Below are 20,877 nucleotides of genomic sequence, written 5' to 3'. Positions count from 1 at the left end.
AGATATGATGATATTATTCGACCGTCAATATTACCGTATCGAACACCGATAAAGAAGGCGGTGACGGCGAAGCGGGCATTTGTTTGTGGCAGAAATCCCACCTTTCCCGATCGGGCGAATGTAAACAACTTCTCCCACTCTCGGACTCAACCAGATTCGCTCTCTTTGACATCCTCGCCTTCATGACTCCCTTACTTCCCAGTCCTATTACCACAACAGCATAATGTCATCTACCGCCAAAGGCCGGCCATCCCGGCGCTCTGTTCCGCGCAGAAGTTATGTGATGGAGGAGACCACCTCCGACGAGGAGGATTCCGGAAATGTCACCCCCACCGCATCCCACACCAACGACGACGACGACGACGATGATGACGACGATACCGAAGAAGAATATACCCCCGTCCCAAAGAAAGCTAATGCAGGAAGGAGATCCTCACGGCGAGCGACCTCGGAGATCCCCACCCCGAGCACCGCCCACACTGCACGAAAACCCCGAATGTCAGAGACCCCAGAACAATCGGAGGAGGAATCGCAAGTGGGCGACATCGATGAGGAAGGCGATACGATGATGGGAGAACCAGATTCTCCTTCTGAAAATGCTGCGGCAAAAAGAAACAGTATGGCCCATCCCCGCGAGGACCGTGGCTCCTTCGCACCCAACCCGGACAAATCCTCACTCCCAACTCCAGAGCCTTCAGTTTCGCCGCATCCCCAATCGCCGTCGCCGTCGCCGTCGCAGCGAAACAGCGGGCCCCCGCTTGCTGATATCACCGAGTCCGCCGTCAACAGCCAGACGCCGTCGAAGCCTGCCGAGGACCCGAAACCGATTTCGATCATCAATCCGAATACGACCGTGCTCGACAAACCCATGGATATCATGCTCAAATCGCGGAACCTAACTGCACCGACGCAGCCGGAGGAGCCAGCCGCCCCCAAAAGTCGCTTGATCATTACGACCTTGGTTCTGACAAACTTCAAGAGTTATGCTGGGGAACAGATTGTCGGACCCTTCCACGCCTCGTTCTCCTCCGTTGTCGGCCCGAACGGATCGGGAAAGTCAAACGTGATCGATGCGCTACTATTCGTGTTCGGTTTCCGCGCTAGCAAGATGCGACAAGGCAAGATTTCTGCTCTAATTCACAACTCGGCTGATTTCCCCAACCTGCCCTTCTGCGAGGTGGCGGTTGATTTCCGGGAGGTCATGGATCTCCCCGACGGCACGCAAGAAGAAGTCCCAGATTCCCAACTGATTGTCTCTCGACGAGCATTTAAAAACAACACGAGCAAATATTACATGAACCGCAAGGAAACGAACTTCACGGCAGTGACGACCTTGCTTCGCGAGCGGGGCATCGATCTGGATCACAAACGGTTTTTGATTCTGCAAGGTGAAGTGGAGTCGATTGCACAGATGAAGGCCAAGGCTAGCAATGAGCACGAAGATGGACTTCTGGAGTACTTGGAGGATATTATCGGGACGTCGCAGTACAAGACGCCTATCGACGAAGCGGCTGCGGAGCTCGAGACGCTCAACGATGTCTGTGTTGAAAAGAACAACCGTGTTCAGCACGTCGAGAAAGAAAAGACCGCCCTGGAAGACAAAAAGGACAAGGCGCTGTCTTACATCCGCGATGAGAATGAACTGACCCAGAAACAGTCTGCGCTGTATCAAATCTACATCGACGAGTGTTCCGACAACCTGCGTGTCACGGAAGAGGCCATCCTCCAGATGCAGGAGCTGCTAAACCTCGAGCTTGAGAAGCACGAAGGCAACGAGTCGGGAATTAAAGAGCTCGAGAAGGCATACAAGCGCGGCATGCGCGAGTACGAGAGCATGGAGAAGGAGATGCAGGCCCTGTCCAAGGAAATGTCCAAGTACGACAAAGAAACCGTCAAGTTCGAGGAAAAGAAGAAGTTCCTGGTGGGCAAGCAGAAAAAGCTGGAGAAATCTATGAATACTACTCGGCTCGCGGCTTCGGAGTGTCAAAGTTTGGTGGACAAGCACATGAGCGACATTGAGAAAAAGACAAAAGAGACTGAGCAGTTTGAATCGGAGATGGCTACCGAAGAGGCAGAACTGGCCACGATCCGAGAGGGCTTGAAGGGCAAAACACAGGGTCTCTCTGATGAGATCACCACCAAGCAAAGATCTCTTCAGCCATGGGATGAGAAAATCAACAAGAAACTTTCCGCAGTTGCGGTGGCCCAAAGTGAACTCGACATCCTTCGTGAGAGGAGCAACGCCGGCACTGTCTTGCTTGAAGAAGCGCAGGCGAAGGTGGGGTCAATTGAGGAGACTCTCGCGACCAAGGAAGCCGACCTTGACGAACGGAAAGCGCAAAAGTCTACTCTCGAAGAGGAACTGGCCAAGCTCCGGAGCGATCTCAAGAAGTACTCGCACAGAGAGCCTGAAGTCCGCTCGCATGTCTCCACCGCCAGACAACGAGCCGAGGAAGCGAGGGCTAGTCTTGCGAGTACCCAAAATCGTGGCAGCGTGCTCTCGGGTCTGTTGCGTCTCAAGGAGTCGGGTCGTATCGAAGGTTTCCATGGACGACTTGGAAACCTCGGCACGATTGATGAGCAATACGATGTTGCAATTTCGACTGCCTGCCCTGCACTTGAAAACATGGTCGTCGACACGGTTGAGGTCGGCCAGCACTGCATTGATTACCTGCGGAAGAATAACCTTGGGCGCGCCAACTTCATTCTCTTGGATCGCTTGCCTCGTCGAGATATGTCTTCAGTTTTTACGCCTGAGAGTGTTCCTCGATTATTCGATCTAGTCAAACCCAAGGACCCCAAATTTGCCCCAGCCTTTTATAGCGTGATGCAGAACACATTGGTCGCAAAGGATCTAGAGCAAGCCAACCGTATCGCCTATGGTGCTCGACGGTGGAGAGTGGTCACATTGGACGGACAGCTCATTGATACATCGGGTACCATGAGTGGTGGTGGTACGCGCGTTGCTCGTGGCGCCATGTCATCGAAGCAAGTGGCAGACGTCAGCAGAGAACAAGTAACCAGCATTGAGGGGGATCTGGAAGATATGGAACGGAAATTCCAAGCCTTCCAGGAAAAGCAACGACACATCGAGACAGCGATGAGAGAAAAATCCGAGGAGATCCCTCGTATCGAAACCAAGATCCAGAAGATTATGATCGAGATCGACAGCACCAATCGCAGTCTTGCGGATACTCAACGGCGAATTACTGAATTGAGCGCTGCCCACAAGCCATCCAAGACCGACGCCAGCCAAGCCGCGAATCTCGAGCGTCAAATCTCTTCGCTAGAAGAAGAGATTGAAGCTCTCCGTGAGCAGAGGGGTGGGATCGAAGAAGAGATTCAGACTCTGCAGAATAAGATCATGGAGGTTGGCGGTGTGAGACTCCGGAGTCAAAAGGCCAAGGTCGACGGTCTCAAGGAGCAAATCGGACTTCTGGCCGACGAGATCTCCAATGCCGAGGTCGGCAAGTCCAAGAATGAGAAGCAAATCACCAAGCACCAGAACGCACGCAACGATGCTGAGAAGGAGCTTGAGCATATTGCCCGCGAGCTTGAGAAGCTGAACCACGACGTTGAACACCAGGCCGACGATGCGTCCGGGTGGAAGCAGAAGGTGGAGGAATCCGAAGAAGCCCTTGAATCTAAGAAGGGAGAGCTCAAGTCTCTAAAGAGTGAGCTAGACGGCAAGGTTTCCGAGCTTAACGAGACGCGCGCCACGGAGATTGAAATGCGCAACAAACTCGAAGAGAACCAGAAGGCCTTATCCGAAAATGAAAAGCGCCGACGATACTGGGAGGAGAAGCTGTCTAAGCTGACCTTGCAAAACATCAGCGATTTCACCGAGGACCAGCAGCCCGTGGAGCTCCAAATTTACACCAAGGACGAACTGGCCGAGATGAACAAGGAGTCCCTGAAAGCAGTCATAGCCGCCCTGGAAGAGAAGAGCCAGAACTCCTCCGTCGATCTGTCCGTCATCGAAGACTACCGCCGTCGAACGGCCGAACACGAAGCGCGCTCGGCGGATCTATCCACGGCCCTGGCGTCGCGCGACAGCGCCAAATCTCGCCTCGATGGTCTGCGATCCGCGCGACTCAACGGCTTCATGGAAGGCTTCGGCATCATTTCTCTCCGTCTGAAGGAAATGTACCAGATGATCACGATGGGCGGTAACGCGGAGCTGGAGCTCGTGGATTCGCTGGACCCCTTCTCCGAAGGCATCCTGTTCTCGGTCATGCCGCCGAAGAAGAGCTGGAAGAACATCGGCAATCTGTCCGGTGGTGAGAAGACGCTGTCGAGTTTGGCACTGGTCTTCGCCCTGCATCACTACAAGCCGACGCCGCTGTACGTGATGGACGAGATTGATGCCGCGTTGGATTTCCGCAACGTGAGTATTGTTGCGTCGTATATTAAGGAGAGGACCAAGAATGCTCAGTTCATTGTTATTTCTTTGAGAAACAACATGGTATGTTTTCTCATTCTCTTTCCTATCTCTCTCTGCAGAGCGATTCCGATGACTAACTACCACCAGTTCGAACTCGCATCCCGCCTAATCGGCGTCTACAAGGTCAACCATAAGACCAAGAGCGTGACGATCGAAAATAGGGACTATATCACGGGACGGTGATCATTCCAAATTTGCTAGGCTACATGTTTGACGAAGCTGTCTTTCCATTTCTTTCTTCCTCTTCTTGTTGTCCATTATGCTAGGGTTATTTGTCTGTTAGTTCATTATTGTTGTTGGCTGGCTGCTAAGGTATTCTATATTCATTGGGAGGTACCGGTACCTAGTTTGGTTGCGTTGAATTATCTATTTGCTACTTTTCTCACATTCATATTCACATATTGTCTTCCTTATCTATCTTTACTACTATTACTTCTTCTTCTTGTCATATAATGTGCAACGTACCAATGGTATATGATATCATGCTGATCATTGATTCTCTGTTGTATGGACCCTGGCTATTCATTCTTTGACACCACATGTAGAAGACAGTAAGTACTCATCCTTTCTCCTGACATGAAAAACAAGACAAGACTCCCAGAGAAACAAACAGAAATAGTAGAAGATCAAAAAGGTAAAAATAAAAATAGACTACAGACAACTCTGGAAACATTACTAAAAATAAACAATGATGATGATAAGAAGTATATAGTGGATGACCCCTTCACTACCCGACTTCCCTCCCATCCTTCCATCATTTACCACTACTAAGATAATACAATGCAAAAGACCCAAACAAAAATACAATCAAGAGAAAAAAAAAACAACCTCGATGCATGTAAGTAAGAAACGATACGAAAACCATATCTAAAATACAACTAATCATACATCAAATACGTCACCACGTAGTCATATCCATCCATGTCCGTGTCCGTGTCCATGTCCGCATCCCGCACCGAGAAGTTAATCACCCAACGCGTCTAATGATCGTCTCGTCATTTAACGAAGGCCGCGCGGGAATTATACTGAATATGGGAGAACAGGAACAAATGAGTGAGGGAAGGGAGGGAGAGTGGCAGGCAGGTTGAGTCATTTAGTAGTTTCTAGGTAAGGTAGGTAAGTATCTAGGTAACTACAGTGACCCGGCTCTCGGTGGGCTATACTCCTGCCTTGCGCCATTATCCAGTAATGCAAGGAGGGGGGAATAATTGGGATGGAATGATAAAATGATTAAATAATAGACACACGTGTAATTAAGTGTGTTAATGTAACTCCTCATGTTGAAGAGACAGAAGGATTAGGCGCGTAAAATTGACCACCCTCGCTTTGCAAAAAGAGAAAAAAGAAGCACAAGTAAATGCAAAGGAAGAATAAAGTAAAGTCCCCCGGAACTCCACTTCCTATCTGATGGCGCCAGTCTATATCCGTGTTGCAAAACAGGTCAACAAAGAAAAACAAGTTAAAGGAAATGCAAGGAAAATGCAAGAGGCGTAAACAAGGCCTAGCCTAGCGATGCGAATGTGCGCGTGAGTACTCGGAAGGCATCGTATCACATGGTCAAAAGATCCGTCCAACGAGCTCGAAGGACGGTCGATAGTGCGGTTGTGGTCCAACCGGAGGGTTCATCGGAAGGGACATCATAGATAAATTTAGGCAATGACCGGCCGGCGGGGCGCAATTGGAATGGGCTTGGGTCCAGAGGAGATCTCCAGACCGGACATCCCCAGGTCGCCGTCTGTTGACTGCTCCTTGTCGCCGGGTAGTAATGACCCCCGGCGGGACGCACTGCCACCCGCTTCCTGCACCGTACTGCAGACGAATCGTTCTTCGGAAACGGGGACGGCGCCAAACATGTTGCCCAGCTGTTGGAGGAGGGCGACGAAATGCGCATGGATTTCGGCGAAGATGGAGGGGTTGCCGACGATCTCGGCGAGATTGCGGGCCCGCACCTGGCCCGGTCGACGGGCCTGACCGTCGGGATCGAGGGCGCGTCCGGTGAGGAAGGAGGAGACGGGGGTGTAGGGCCGGTTGCCCGGTCGATTGAGGCTCGTATTCTGCTCCTCGCGACTCTTCTCGGCCTCCTGGAATCGCTCCGCGGAGTGGACGATGCCGGTGGCGATGCGACCGAAGGCGCGCCAGATGACGGGGCAGGCGCGAAACGCGCGGCCCGCGTCTTTGCCGGCCAAGGCGACCAGGGCATAGCTGCGCCGTTTGCCGCGCGCCATGGGGTCCGGGAGACGGAAGATGTAGGCGACGGTGTATCCGGCGTTCGAGTCACCGAAACAGAGCGGCCCGGACGAGAGGCCGCGCGGGAGCAACTCGCAGCTGAGGGTGCGGATGGAGGAGCGACGCAGCAGGGCGTAGTCGGCGGGGTTCGGGGGCCCACGGAGGGACAGGTAGGTGAGAATGTGGGTGTGACACGAGGCATCGGACGCCACCGAGGAAGAATGGAAGGAATCGGGCAAGGATGGGTGGGCGTGCGGATCGCGCGCAGTGTCGTCGACGTCAGCGTGATGGTTGGCGCCACACGAGTAGACGACCTCGCGGGAGCGCAAGACGGGACTGCCGTTCCTCCCCTTGCCATCCCCCTTGGCGGTACCCGGGGCCCCCGGGGGCAGTTGCCTGCTCACATCCTCGGGCAGGGTCAAGCTACAACTGGCGCAGGTATCGCCGTCGGCGCCACCGAGGGGACCCGATCGGGTGGCATTGTCCAGCGGGTTGGATTGGGCTCTAACGAAGTAGGGGTGGTCTTCGATTTTGGGACAAGGATGGCTCAGGTCGGCGGGACGGTCGGAGGGCCTCGTCGGGGCCGTGTTCTTCCCATTGGGGAGGTTCGATGGACCGTGGAAGGAAGCCGTGTCGTGGGAAGTGGCCGGCGTATCATCGGGGGAGAAATCGGATTTGTCGGGGTAACATTGGGTGCAGGAGAAGGGGAGGACCTGCGAGCAGATGATCGAGGTGGGACCATGGACCTCGCAGAAATGCGTCAAAGAGAGCTGGAGGGGAGAAAGTGGTTAGAGAGATGGATCTCCAACGAACGGACGCGCATCGCATGGCGACATTTGACCTGCATGATGCAGGGCCGAACCGATAACCCAGGCATGGGGAGTGGTTCAGGAGTGGGCGCATCGAATGCAGGCCATTCAATCCATGCGATGGGAGCCAATAAGGGAAAGAAAGGAATTCGACAAGGAGGCGAATGGGAGAGGCTCACAATGAAATCCATATCCGGAGATTAGCGTCTAGCAGCATCCAGCAACCATATTAAACCATTATTGCTATACATGCTTTCGCGAGAGGAGTAGACGCAGGGCCGGATACTTCTCAGGATCTTAAGAAAGCACCGGAGAAGAAGGAAGAGGGAGAATATCACTCAGGGGAAGGGATCATGAAGATGAAGCCCAAGTGAGTGAGGTGAAGTAGAGGAAAAGGACTGCAAAGGCCAGCTTGCAGACCAGAGACAGCGAGTGGGGGGGAGGGAGAGGAAGGGAGGAAAGAAAACAGGAAAGAAGAAGAGGAAAAGGGAGAAGTGAAGGAGTATATAATAGTATAGCATGGAGAAGAGAGAGAGAGAGACAGAAAGATACGACCCTGGTTTAGGATGATCCCGAGTTCGTATTGTCCCGGTTACGAGTCTCGATCGCCTAGCGTATGGTCAGCCCAATGCCATACGGTCAGATTGGGCATTCTTTCTGTATAAATACGGTATTCCGGTTGTTACGCCATCGAAGGTTGATCGAATGGACGATGGAAGAAGTCTAAGTCGATCCGGTCTATCCGCATTCCTTACTGATCTCCATCAATAGGGAGCCACATTCACACACAATGAAATAATCAAGCAAGGATATCCAGGTAGAATATTAGTATATATTGTATTATATCCTACCTGAATCATATATTGTGGTATCTGGTAATATAGAAGACGGAGTATATAAAAGGTAATAGAATACCATGCGGTATTGCTCGTCACAATACCGACTCCCAACCCAGTAAGAGTCCCGTTAGTCAACCCGTCTGTTTGTCACATGTGCCGATCTTCTCCTTCTTTTTCCTTCGATTCTTCTTTTCTTCTTTGGATTCGATTTCTTCCTCTCTTTTATTAATATCATTCTTGTTCTTCTTTTCTCTATCATTGAAGGAATTGATACAAAGAGTGAGGCGTGACTATCTTTCAATAGTCCTTCCTTCTCTTCTCCGATGAAAAATCACCAATCTCCCGTCTCCGATTTGTCTCTCGACTCGGAGAGACGGCAAGTCCAAGTCCACTTTCGTCTCGGTCTTTTTCCTTTTTCTTGGGATCGGTGGATCCGACTAAAAAGTCTTGGAGCCCCAGCCCAATCTAAAGCCACGCGGGTGTATTCTCCTGATCAGATGGGGTTCGAGACACTTCGTCCAAACCGCTCGCGGACGGGTGGAGATGTCGATGGTTATTCTATATTCTCAAAACATTGTATATCATAATACCACCTAATACCACATCTATATTAACACAGATGGTTACTATATACATATGACCATGTAAGATACTATGTATTATCCCATAGTAACGTCACGATGCAGCCAGGATCCAGGGAATAATCTCATCTTCACCTCCCAATCTGATCCAGCATAATCTCCGTCCAACATGCCTGTCCATGTTACACCTCTGCTTCTCCTCCGATTTTCTCCATCCAATCCAATCCTTCAACCTCTCTCCTGCGAACCACCTCCCTCCTTTGTTTCTTTTTCCTTTCCTCTCTTCCTTCCAATCACTCTTTAAGCTGATGTCAATCCGAGGTCATCGTCTTTCAACATCCTTGTCCTCCGCATTGGATACGGTAACCGGTGTACGGAGCTGAGTACAAGACTACTGAGTATGGAAACTCGGCAGGCGACAGTCTGCCCACCTCGTCTACTCCACACGATGGAGAGCAGCTGAAAACCACCGACGGTCCCCTCCGACCGGACGACCAATAATCTTCACATCGATTCCACTCAGTTTCTCCCCTGGACCCAATGAGCCGCGAGACATCCCGGTCTTTACCAATCCGTCCCCACGTGGCGACTTTCTCCGTTCATTTGCCGGCGTTTTCCATCGTGAGAATTACCTCCACTCAGAACATTTGGTATACGAAGGACTATACTACTCAGTAGTCCTCCGTAGGTCCTACTACTAACTCCCACGATGGAGTATCTCGATCCACTCCATCCTGTCATGGAGGCAACTCTTTCACGAGGGATCTCCAAAATACTCCCTCCTTTCCTTCTTTTTCTTCTTCTGTCCATTTCCTGAGGATCCGGTCTCCGTTTGTTCTTCGTAGCATCTTCTTTGCCTAGGCAACATTTCCACCTTCCGACCGTTATTCCGACTGTGGCGCGAATTTTCCCGTCGCCGTTTCGATATATCCCGGACGGATCTCGAGTCCTTCCTACGTAGTCGGCTATACGACCGACTGGACAAGGCTGACTGATCCCTGTGAGTCAGAATCGTCGACGTTGGTCATACATCGTTGCAGATGGACTCGTCTTTTCCGTGCGGAGATTTGAACGGACAATAACACCGTCCTTCCTTTCTTTCTTCCCCTCCCCACCTCTCTTACCTATATTATTTAATCCACCCCCCCCCCAATCACATGGCAACGGTCAACGGCAGTTAGCCTGGCCATTTGAATGAAATAAAGAAATATGACAGAAACCAGTCACCCGTCATTCGTGAGACGTGCAGCGATCAGAACGCCGCTTCTACCTAGGTCCTGGTCGAGGTCGGTCCGGTCGAGGTCTGGTCGAGGTCTAAACGGAACTCCATGCGTACTGTACTGAGTCAGAGTACTCCCCGTACATCTGGATAGGTATAGCACAGTCTCTGCCAACTGCAACTAGCCTGGAATATCGCGACCCGCGCGTCGTTGTAAAAGCCCTTTCTTTGGACATGTCCCAAATCTCCGCTTTATGACCCCTCTCCCGCCTGCAAGCCGGCTATCTGAGCGGGGAGGTCCAGACCGGCTGTCTCGTTCGTTCTTCTCCGCGGGTGGGAGTCCGAGCCTTGCAGTGGTTGATACGAGGATCTTCTTATAGCAGGGATAAGGTGACAACGAGGCGTTCTAGAGCGAGATAGACTGACTCTTTCTATCTCGTATTTTCAGTGTCTCTACTGGTGTTTAGTAGGTCTATGTGGAATCGGTCGGGTTGAATGCGTGGTGGTACTAGATCAATCATGGTCAACACTTGGGCCTCCCCTAGTGATCGAATTCCCTGTTTTTTAAATACTGATATTGCTCTCGCATCACTTCAATAATTTAATAAAGTAAAAAAACGAAAAATGTATAATGGCCAGCGCAGATGTTGTCGCGGCCAAATAGCTCGGGGGCATTGTAGACCGCAGACCAAAGTGGTCCGTGCTCCGCGGAGGAAAAAAAAAAGGTTATCGCTCCAACAGTGAACGGAATCTTACCAGACCACTTGACGCTTTGCGATTGACACCACCCCCTCCATTCTATACAGGCGCATGGTCCTCGACTTCTAGCTGGGCCTCATTCGTGTCACTTCTACCTTTTTTTTTTTTATCCCACCCGCCGATCGACACCCCGATCGACGCCATGGCCGCCAAAAAGTCCGCCAGACCTCCTACGCCGGAGAGCTCGAGTAGCGCGTCCAGCAGGTCGAGCTCCCCTGAGACAACCAAGAAGTCTACGAAGCCGGAGAAATCAGACGAGTCGAGCTCGGAAGATGACAGCACAGGTAGCTCTGGGGGCGACTCTTCGTCGTCGGAGGACGAGAAGCAGGACCATGCGACGGACGGACAGTCCAAGGACAAGTCCGTCTCCCTCTTATTCCCTTCACAATATCTATTGTATTATCTCCGAGTACATCCCTAACCTCTACAGACATTCCTCCAAGCCCGCCTTCCTCCCACCCCAACCCTACAAGCCCCCCACCGGATTCAAGCCCATCAAAAAGCAATCCCCCCCGTCCGCAACCACCACCTCCCTCCTCTCCGACCTCCGCGGCAAGCAAGTCTTCCACGTCACGGCGCCCTCCTTCCTCCCCATCCACAAAGTAAAGGAGATCTCCCTCGCCAAGGCCCTACAAGGCGAACCGATCCTCACCCACGACGGCGTCCAGTACGGCATCCCTGCAAACAGCACCGGCCAAGACGACACAGCCGGCAAATCCCTCGCCCTCTACGACCCCAAGACCCAAACCTACCGCCCTTCGCCCGCGACAAACATCAAGAGCTTCCACGTCCAAGAGCTGGTTCACATCCCTGCGCGATCTCAGGACGCAGACCAAGATGTGATTCTGGAGGCTGCGCGCGAACAGGTCAAGCCGCCGCGCAAGCAGCCGTCGAACTTGAAGATGCGATTCCGTCCTGTCGGCAGCGGAGACGCTCCGGCTGAGACGCTCGGATCGAGCGACGACGAATCCGACGCTGAGCAGCAGCCGGCGCGCACCGCCCGCGAGGAGAAGAAGAAGAGGAAGCATCACCAGGCGGAGGAGGAGAGCCTGCCGGCTGCCGGTTCGCCGAGAAAGAAGTCGAAGAAGGTTGCCTCTTCTTCGCAGGATGCGGGCGATGGCGAGAAGTCAAAGAAGTCGAGCAAGAGCCGTGATGAGAAGAAGCAGAAGAAGTCGAAGAAGTCGGCTTGAACTTCCACTCTACGCGATCATTTCTAGGACTGGGTTGATTCTTTTTTCTTTTCATTGAATAAAAGTTTGTTATAGATGGGATGCAAGATGTGCTATGTGTGAGTGTGATGTGGATGTATGTGCATCAGGGCGTACGGTACCCGTTACGACTTTAGGCGTTTGTATTGCTTGCTCAACTTTCTTCTTTCTTCTTCATTCTTTCAACATTGTATGTATGTATATACGGATCTATACGAACTGATGTGATTACAAGTTCGATTGCTTCTGACACTTGGAGAGGACTAGATAAGATATGAGACAAGTATTTGACTGAGATCATGTCTGTTGGTCTCTAGTAATTATAGCTTGACCAGCTAGCCTCACCCTGTCTCATATTACAGCCAAAGAGATAATAATAGACCAAATCTCTGACCTAACTAACATTCTAACAAGCACTTCTACTCTGTACAGAGTTAATCCCCTGTATTTTATTAACCAAGATACCACCAATTCCACATCAACCCTAAAACCAATCTCGACAGGTATCACCAACGGCGCAAGCCAAGGCAGTACGCAGGTTTGATCTTCTGTCCAGGATGTGGATTTGGACTTGTCGATTGCCTTCGTAGCACGGTGGCTTTTAGAGCTGGATAGATAGGTAGAAGGAACAAGTTTGTGTTGGTTACACCGGGCTGGGCTGTCTTGCCTATTTGAGATGGGTACTTCCCTAACTGAGGTACGGAGTAGTTGGGATGTAAGAGTGGTTGTTGGGATGTTCTTTTTATCTTGTTTATAATGTCTTGAATTGAGCATAGCAAACTAGATATAGATAAAGCAAACGTGCATAACTTGCTCAGCGTATACGAGATTTATCTACAGAGGACTTGCGAGAGACCTATCTATCTATCATCTATCATCTATCCCATACATGGGCGCGCGCATACAGTACAGCTTGGGAAAGTGATCTATCTACGGTATTATCTCTCGTAAAGATGGAATTATCTGTATATTGACATGGTTCGGACAGACCCACTCAATAGAGTTGATTGATTGATTGTCAAGTGTAGCCGCTAGTTAGTCGCCGAGGGAAGGCTGGATAATCATGGGGCGCGGTGGGTTGGACTTTATCGGGTTTCATTGAACAGGCTTATAGTATATCTACAGGTTATATACTATGAATGTAGGTCAAAGGATACTTTCTAGATCTGGTCTGTTTTTGGATCGTTGGTTTCACATGGTATTGGTATGGATGGACTTTTGTGGAGGCAAGTAGGTGGTATGCTGATAGAGACACCATGTCACATGCTCACAGCATAGCATCACTTTCAAACATTGAATCATGCAGTCACACATAATATCTTCACAATAACTCTTTATTGTCTGTATAAATCAGGTGACAGTGTCACAAGCGATGACTCTGAAGATATCCGGCTATGCAGATGGTTATGCACTAAATATGTTGATTAGATAAGCACATATCAGGGGAACCCGTCGATGATTGGCCCAGACCGGGGACAGCTGATATGGGCGAATGACGTGCCGCTGGATGGGATGGATTGATGCACTGCAGGTGTGGAATGCCGATGCTTTCAAGTTGCTTCGCTCATCTTGCTCTCCTGCCTACTCCTTCCTTACATCCTGGTCACGGTGAAGATTGTCCTTGTTGCTATCTCCCATCCGTGAGACTCTTTCAGTCCTCTCCTTGATCTGTTTTTACTCCTCCACAGACGGAGCCTCATCTTCCCCACAGTTATGATCGTGAATCCGCTATCACCGCTGCTTTGATGGCCAAGCTTTCATCCAACTCACTTTCCATACCGACTTTGTTGAAGTAAAAGTCATCTCCAATAGGAGACTACACGTACGCATCTCTGGTCTATCCTGTTCTCCCCCTTCTTTGATGCGGAGGTCTGGCCTGTTGATGTCATCTTGTATATAAACTAACCTGGATGATCACCCGTCTTGATAGTCTCCACTGTTGGTATCCTCTATCCTCACCGTGCCTTTCGAATCGACTGGATCATCGACCCTTTTCCTTGATCGTGGTGGTGGATCACACGCGCTGTGGCTGTGACCAGGGCATACTCAGCCTTCGCCTCCCTTCCGCCCTTGCCACACCCTCTTCCTACACCCTCCTGCCCATCCCCCCACACCCACCGCCCAAATGCGACCTCTTCAAGAAGACACGAAACGACGGCTCGACCGGAGGCTCAGCCACGGCCGACAGTCCACCCCTAGCCGCATGTTTTCAAGCGCCCTGCCTGACCGGTTAAAAGACGACCATGACGCCCAAGTGGACTTCACCGCTCCCCCGGGCCGGACAGGCGCCCGGGATGGTCATATGCAGTATATGCAGCAGTCTATATTCTCGATGATCGCGGCTGTCGGGTCAAGGTCCGATTTACATGCGCGATTTGACGACTCCAGTGATAGCGACGAGGAGAAAGAGAGACGGCCCCGAACGAAGGTCGCTGAGAGAGGGCGTCACCAACACAGGTCGGTTTCGGACCATCGACTTCTGCGACCCTTTCAGTCGAAGTCCGCGTCGAGAGAACGGCACAAGGAATCCGCAACGGGCGACGACCAGCCTCAGATTCCTCCCCCGCGGCCTCGCAGTGTCACTCCGCGAGCGGCCCCCGTCCTTAGCCGCATGGTAGAGGCACAGGCCAAGCTTGAGACGGCTACCGAACCGACCGCCCCTTCCCATCAACCTTCTACAGAAGAGAAGAGCGCTCAAGATTCTCAGCAGCTGGCCGCGTCACCGCTGGCCGAGAGACTGGCGGAGATGTTTGGCTTTGGCGCGCCCGAGAAGATCCTCGTTGAGTATGGGTGCTCCCTGCTGCAAAGTATGCTTCTCCAGGGCTATATGTATGTAACAGAAGGACATATATGCTTCTACGCCTACCTGCCGAAAAAAACAACGGTTGCCATAAAGTCCGGCTACCTGCACAAACGCGGACGAAAGAACCCCAAATATGCCCGGTATTGGTTTTCCTTGAAGGAAGACGTCCTCTCCTACTATGCCGATCCGTCGGCCCTCTATTTCCCCAGCGGTCACGTCGACCTCCGCTATGGGATATCGGCGTCGCTGGTGGAGCCAAAGGAGAAAGGGAAGGAATCCAAGGATTTTCAGGTGACGACAGATCAGCGAACATACTATTTCCGCGCAGACAGCTCCGCCAACGCAAAAGAATGGGTCAAGGCTCTGCAGAAGATCATATTTCGGACCCATAATGAGGGCGACAGTGTGAAGGTATCCTTTCCCATCAAGAGTATTATAGATATAGAAGAGAGCCCGATGGTCGAGTTCGCAGAGACCTTCAAGATACGCGTGGTGGAATGTGATGATTCCTATGCGATTGACGAGGTGAGATTCCCGACTACTCCTAGCTTGTGTCCCCTTTACTGATAACATTCTAGTACTACTTCACCTCCTTTGACTCTGGCCAGGACGCCTTCAATTTTTTAAAAGGCCTCATCAGTGAAAATTCGGCCAAGTCTTCGCGAACCATTTCCCCTCGGCCCGATAAAACTGGTCACCCAAGCCGCGCCCGTAGCCCCCGAGGGAGGTGGTCTCTGTCCAGAGGGTTAAGCCACCCCAGGGGCATAGGAACGGCCGATACTCCCCGGCAAAGAAGTGTGAGTGCCAGCAACTTCAGCCTTGGCCACGATGTCATCGGACAGTCGCCTCCACGGCAGATGGACTCGTCGGACTCATTTGTGAATTCCTTTGAACACGCTACGGAGTCCTCCGCCGTATTGCAATCGATGACTGGCACGGCGGAATCCGCAAGTCAAATATTGAACCGAAGCGATGTCTTTCATTCTCCCACGATACATACCCTGCGGATGCGGTCTTCGGCCGCCGATAAGCCCAATCGCCGCCACTCAGACGAGACCGCGCGATCTTCCAACGCCAACGCCGTCATGGATCCGTCTGCTCCTGCTTCGAGAGACGGGCCTGAAATCCAGTATGCACACAGCGGATCTGCCCATGACGCCCAGGACCCTACCGCTGCGTCTAGTGCGTCTGGGTTGAACGATCTTGTGCGGGCTGGTACTTATCCTCTCCAGCGGGCCGCAGGCATCGCCGGATATCTCAAGAATCGGTCGCGACAGATGAGTACGCTCCTGGCCAGTGAGTCCATGGGTTATATAGAGAAGGTCTCGGGAATGTGGGTCGGTGGCCGTCGGCATTATGGAGAGACCGAAGGTGTATTGCCGGATGATCAGGCCCTGGATGCCGATGACCAGGACGATGGGTGCAAAGACGGCGATCGATTCCGTGCCCACTTCGCCCTCCCCCCGACTGAAAAGCTTCAGGCTACCTATTTCGCACATCTGCACCGCGTTCTCCCGCTTTACGGCAAGATCTACATCAGTCAGAAAAAGCTGTGCTTTCGCAGCCTCCTTCCAGGAACTCGTACCAAGATGATACTCCCCCTCAAGGATGTCGAGAATGTGGAGAAGGAGAAAGGGTTCCGGTTTGGCTATCACGGACTCGTCGTCATTATCCGGGGTCACGAGGAATTGTTCTTCGAATTCAACGCGTCGGACGCCCGGGATGACTGTGCTGTGACGATGCATCAACATCTGGAATCCATACGGTTCCTGGTGGAGTCGGGTCTTCTTGCAGAGCAGGAGAAAGAGGAGTCGGAAGCCGCGCAGGAGGAACACCAGATGCTACAGGAAGCTAGATTGGGCACCTCGGGAGAGAATGATACCCGAGCCATGTTGACTGAGGACTCGGGGGAGCTTCATCCCGTTTTTGATGACCCGCGCGCCTCGATCGTCAATTTTAAGCCCGCCGAGTCTTTGAGGATCACCTGTCTTACCATTGGCTCACGCGGAGATGTCCAGCCGTATATTGCCTTGTGCAAGGGTCTTATCGCGGAGGGTCACCGACCAAAGATCGCCACGCATGCCGAGTTTGAACCCTGGGTGAGGAAACATGGCATCGACTTTGCTCCTGTCGACGGAGACCCAGCAGAACTCATGCGTATATGCGTCGAAAATGGAATGTTCACGTATTCATTCCTGAAAGAGGCGTCGATGAAGTTTAGAGGGTGGATCGATGATCTGCTGTCGTCGGCCTGGGCAAGCTGCCAGGATAGCGATCTCCTCATCGAATCCCCAAGTGCCATGGCTGGGATACACATTGCCGAAGCCCTTCGCATTCCCTACTTCCGTGCTTTCACGATGCCCTGGACCAGGACGCGTGCGTATCCCCATGCGTTTGCTGTTCCAGAGCAGAAGATGGGCGGCGCGTACAATCACATCACCTACGTCATGTTTGACAATGTCTTCTGGAAAGCGATTGCGGGTCAGGTGAACCGGTGGAGGAAGAACGAGCTCGGTCTCAAGGCCACCAACTTGGACAAGATGCAGCCGAATAAGGTTCCCTTCTTGTACAACTACTCGCCGTCAGTGGTAGCACCGCCGTTAGACTACCCGGATTGGATTCGTATCACCGGCTACTGGTTCCTGAGCGAGGCAACTGGTTGGACGCCTCCGGCGGAGCTGGTTGAATTCATCCGCCGTGCTCGCGAAGACGGTAAGAAGATCGTCTATATCGGGTTCGGATCGATCGTCGTGTCGGATCCGTCTGCTCTGACGCGGACGGTCGTCGAGTCTGTCCAGAAAGCCGACGTCCGTTGCATCCTTTCTAAGGGTTGGTCCGACCGTCTTGGCGACCCCGCCAGCACAAAAGCTGAGATTCCTTTGCCCCCTGAGATCTTCCAGATCCAATCCGCACCGCACGATTGGCTGTTTTCCCAGATCGATGCGGCAGCACATCACGGAGGCGCAGGGACCACTGGCGCCAGTCTGCGCGCGGGCCTTCCTTCTATCGTCAAGCCTTTCTTCGGTGACCAGTTCTTCTTCGGGACCAGAGTTGAAGACCTCGGCGTAGGGATCTGTATGAACAAGCTGAACGTGAGCATTTTCTCGAGGGCGTTATGGGAGGCGACCCACAGCGAGCGAATGATTAAAAGGGCGCGAGATCTGGGGGTGCAGATTCGAAGCGTAAGCTTATTCTCTTGAGATTGTACCAATTTGACTGAAAATGCTAACTTAAAATTAGGAGGATGGTGTCGACACCGCCATCCAGGCAATCTACCGCGACCTCGAGTACGCCAAAACACTCGCGCGACAGCGCTCCATCTTCTCCGCAACCCCATTCTCGCCCACCCCGTCGGCCAAGCCCGTCGCTGACCTCGATGCGGATAACGACATGGCCGACTCCGAAGAGTGGACCTTTATCGGCGATGACATGGACATTGACATCTCGAAGCGAATGCGTGATCGAGCTATTTCTGATGCGAGTTTGCTACCTGATCCGGTTACTTGTAGCATGGGATGATTTTACCTTTGACTCTCGTCTTGATCTTTTCTTCTTTTCATTTTCTAGGGCGCTCATGATGATTTATGACTGCATCTTGCTTGTTCTTGCTTAAACATTGCTAGCAACATCTAACTGCATCTAATATTGTGTTTGAAGATTCACTCAAGACTTTCTGCAGATTGTTACATGCTTGGAATGTCTTTCTTTTCCTTTCTCTTTCGTTTTTTTTTTTTTCTCTTTTTTTTTTAACATGTTGGATCATATCATGTCCTCCTATTCTATCTATCTATCTTACAACGACGCTCAGCGACTGATGAATTGATGAATGAATACTTGCCACGGGGACGGACATAAACTGTTGGGATTTGATTTGGATTTGGGTACTAATGCGAATAATGTGGTTGATAGCCAAATGGACAAGCCTGCTTTATTTGATAGAGTGGTGGGCATAGCGCAATGGACTATTTCTTTATCATCATTAATATTATCACCATCGTAGATGACTATGACAGGATATTAATCAGTACCAATTCAACAGATAATCAATCTCTCATAAAAATTTACATATGGCAAACAGTGTCACGCATAATTCCAGTGATATAAGAGGAAGCAGCAATATAGGATTGGGGTTTGAATTCATCGGAAGGAACGATGGACTCGACCCTGCCTGCCCTAACCTGCACCACCTGCGACTTCCTTAATAGGTAATCGGTAGTATGACTTGCGAGGAAGGGTCGATCGACGCTCAGAACAGCTCCTTCTTCTTCTTTTTCTTCTTCCGTTCTTCTTCTTCTACCTCATCGAAGGCTGGAATCTTTTCTCTTCTGAGATCGACAAGTCCCCTTCACCTAACTAGATAAGGTCAGGTCCTCGCCGAATATGTGATGTCTGTCTGAGACATCAATCAAGCCAATATCTAAAGTCCAACGTGCCCTCAGCTACCTCAAAACTAGACGCCAGAATATTCCCAATACAAGCAAAAACCGTGTCCCCTCTGATAGCGCATGTCGTTGTAAAAGAGGATAAACAGGTGGGTAATTCTCCATATATTCATCTTATTCTTGTGTATTATAGGATATGGATAAACTAACATACAGCTGACAGATCTCCCTCTGGTCCAAAGAAGGCCTCCTTCCCTTTTCTCTGACCTCTGCGGTAAACGGCATCCACCTTTGACGAGGCAGTTTACTAACACCAGAATTTACAAAAGAGTTTCTTGGCAAAAAGTCTCTGTACAGGCTTAGTTTGATCTTGGTCCTTCCTTATGCCCCCACTCCCGGTATATTCCGGCAGCATCCCCTTAGCCCTGACTCGTATCACGTGCTATAATGTTGACTGACCCACTTGGTGAGTCGCGTCTATTCAACGTTCTACATGATCAACCTGATCGCATTCTCACATCAATCCAGAAGCCACAAGAACGAACTTGAGACTATTGTTATGTCGGGTCGACCGACCCTTGTCTTTATACCAGGCTCCTGGCATAGACCTACATGCTATAATCCGATCATCAAGCCCCTGGAGCCTAAGTTGAGATGTGTCACAGTTTCTCTTCCCTCAACAGCATATAACCCCGAAGCGACCTTTAAAGATGATATCGATGCAGCCCGGGATGTGATTTCCGCTGAAACAAGTACCGGGCGCAACGTCGTTGTCATTGCGCACTCATATGGCGGCATGGTGGGCAACAGCGCTGTCAAAGGCTTCACAAGGCCGACAGACGCAGATGACAATCGAGCGGGATCCGTGATTGGACTGATTCTCATAGCCTCTGGCTTCACCTTGACTGGTCTGTCTTTCATGGATCCATTCTTCGGCCATCCGCCACCTTCTTGGCGTGTTAATAATGAGACCGGCTACGCGGAGCTTGTCACTCCCCCCCGCGAACTCTTCTACCACGACCTACCTAAGGAAGAGGCAGAATACTGGGTTTCTCAGCTTATAAGTCAGAGTCTGAAGGCTTTGTTCGAAGGCGGCGAGTACAGTTATGCCGGGTGGAAAGACGTGCCGTCCTGGTACATCGGGACTGTGGAGGACCGAGGGCTACCGGTCCTGGCTCAGCGGATGTCGGTTGGCATGGCGAGAGAGATGGGGGCTAATGTAGAGCATCGAGAGCTGCAGACGAGCCATTCGCCCTTTCTCAGTCAACCTGGATTGACAGTGGAAATCATTTTGGAGGCTGTTGATGCTTTTACCAACTCCAGGAGTGATGGGTCTAAATCAGCGGTCAATAGGGCTGAAAATGACATAGTCGTGCCGCGTGCTGACCTCTTGAAACCACTGACATGGTTCAAATTTGGACTGCCGATGGTTGTTGGCCGTGTGTTGGGCAGATGCATTCTTTTATTTGGCTGGGGAAGGAGGCTGTGGAATAAGTAGTCATTGATCAACGGAGCTTTTACCTAGTTATGTTGACGTTGGTTACGTTCTTGCATATATTTTAATGACAGGAAGCTTACTCCACTTCGCCACCTTGGCTATCTATGAA

At 51.4% G+C, this 20,877-nt stretch overlaps 5 protein-coding genes across 5 annotated transcripts; 4 read left to right on the top strand and 1 right to left on the bottom strand.

Annotated features, from left to right (window-relative positions):
* The first annotated feature begins 190 nt into the window (after positions 1–190).
* smc4 (condensin subunit SMC4) lies at positions 191–4,925 on the top strand. Its single transcript, XM_024811374.1, has 3 exons — positions 191–617; positions 690–4,465; positions 4,532–4,925. The coding sequence occupies exons 1-3, from the start codon at positions 224–226 to the stop codon at positions 4,625–4,627; spliced, it is 4,266 nt and encodes a 1,421-aa protein (XP_024674946.1). The 5' UTR covers positions 191–223; the 3' UTR covers positions 4,628–4,925.
* Positions 4,926–6,093: 1,168 nt separating this feature from the next.
* BDW47DRAFT_123002 (folliculin domain-containing protein) lies at positions 6,094–7,517 on the bottom strand (the record flags this gene model as incomplete). The annotated part of the gene is made up of 2 exons (XM_024815967.1): positions 6,094–7,440; positions 7,512–7,517. The coding sequence occupies 2 exons, from the start codon at positions 7,515–7,517 to the stop codon at positions 6,094–6,096; spliced, it is 1,353 nt and encodes a 450-aa protein (XP_024674945.1).
* Positions 7,518–10,905: 3,388 nt separating this feature from the next.
* BDW47DRAFT_100182 (DNA-directed RNA polymerase I subunit RPA34) lies at positions 10,906–12,250 on the top strand. Its single transcript, XM_024811373.1, has 2 exons — positions 10,906–11,237; positions 11,308–12,250. The coding sequence occupies exons 1-2, from the start codon at positions 11,020–11,022 to the stop codon at positions 12,065–12,067; spliced, it is 978 nt and encodes a 325-aa protein (XP_024674944.1). The 5' UTR covers positions 10,906–11,019; the 3' UTR covers positions 12,068–12,250.
* Positions 12,251–13,639: 1,389 nt separating this feature from the next.
* On the top strand, positions 13,640–18,617 carry atg26 (UDP-glucose:sterol glycosyltransferase). The gene is made up of 4 exons (XM_024811372.1): positions 13,640–13,907; positions 14,016–15,413; positions 15,467–18,070; positions 18,129–18,617. Exons 2-4 carry the CDS (start codon positions 14,211–14,213, stop codon positions 18,405–18,407), a joined length of 4,086 nt encoding a protein of 1,361 aa, XP_024674943.1. The 5' UTR covers positions 13,640–13,907; positions 14,016–14,210; the 3' UTR covers positions 18,408–18,617.
* Positions 18,618–19,668: 1,051 nt separating this feature from the next.
* On the top strand, positions 19,669–20,806 carry BDW47DRAFT_73569 (alpha/beta hydrolase). Its single transcript, XM_024819719.1, has 2 exons — positions 19,669–19,736; positions 19,802–20,806. Exon 2 carries the CDS (start codon positions 19,830–19,832, stop codon positions 20,766–20,768), a length of 939 nt encoding a protein of 312 aa, XP_024674942.1. The 5' UTR covers positions 19,669–19,736; positions 19,802–19,829; the 3' UTR covers positions 20,769–20,806.
* Positions 20,807–20,877: the final 71 nt, after the last annotated feature.

This window comes from Aspergillus candidus (genome assembly GCF_002847045.1).
Source record: "Aspergillus candidus strain CBS 102.13 unplaced genomic scaffold BDW47scaffold_6, whole genome shotgun sequence".
NCBI lineage: Eukaryota > Fungi > Ascomycota > Eurotiomycetes > Eurotiales > Aspergillaceae > Aspergillus > Aspergillus candidus.
The sequence above is the reverse complement of the archived record's forward strand: the minus strand, read 5'-3'. Positions and strand labels throughout refer to the sequence as shown.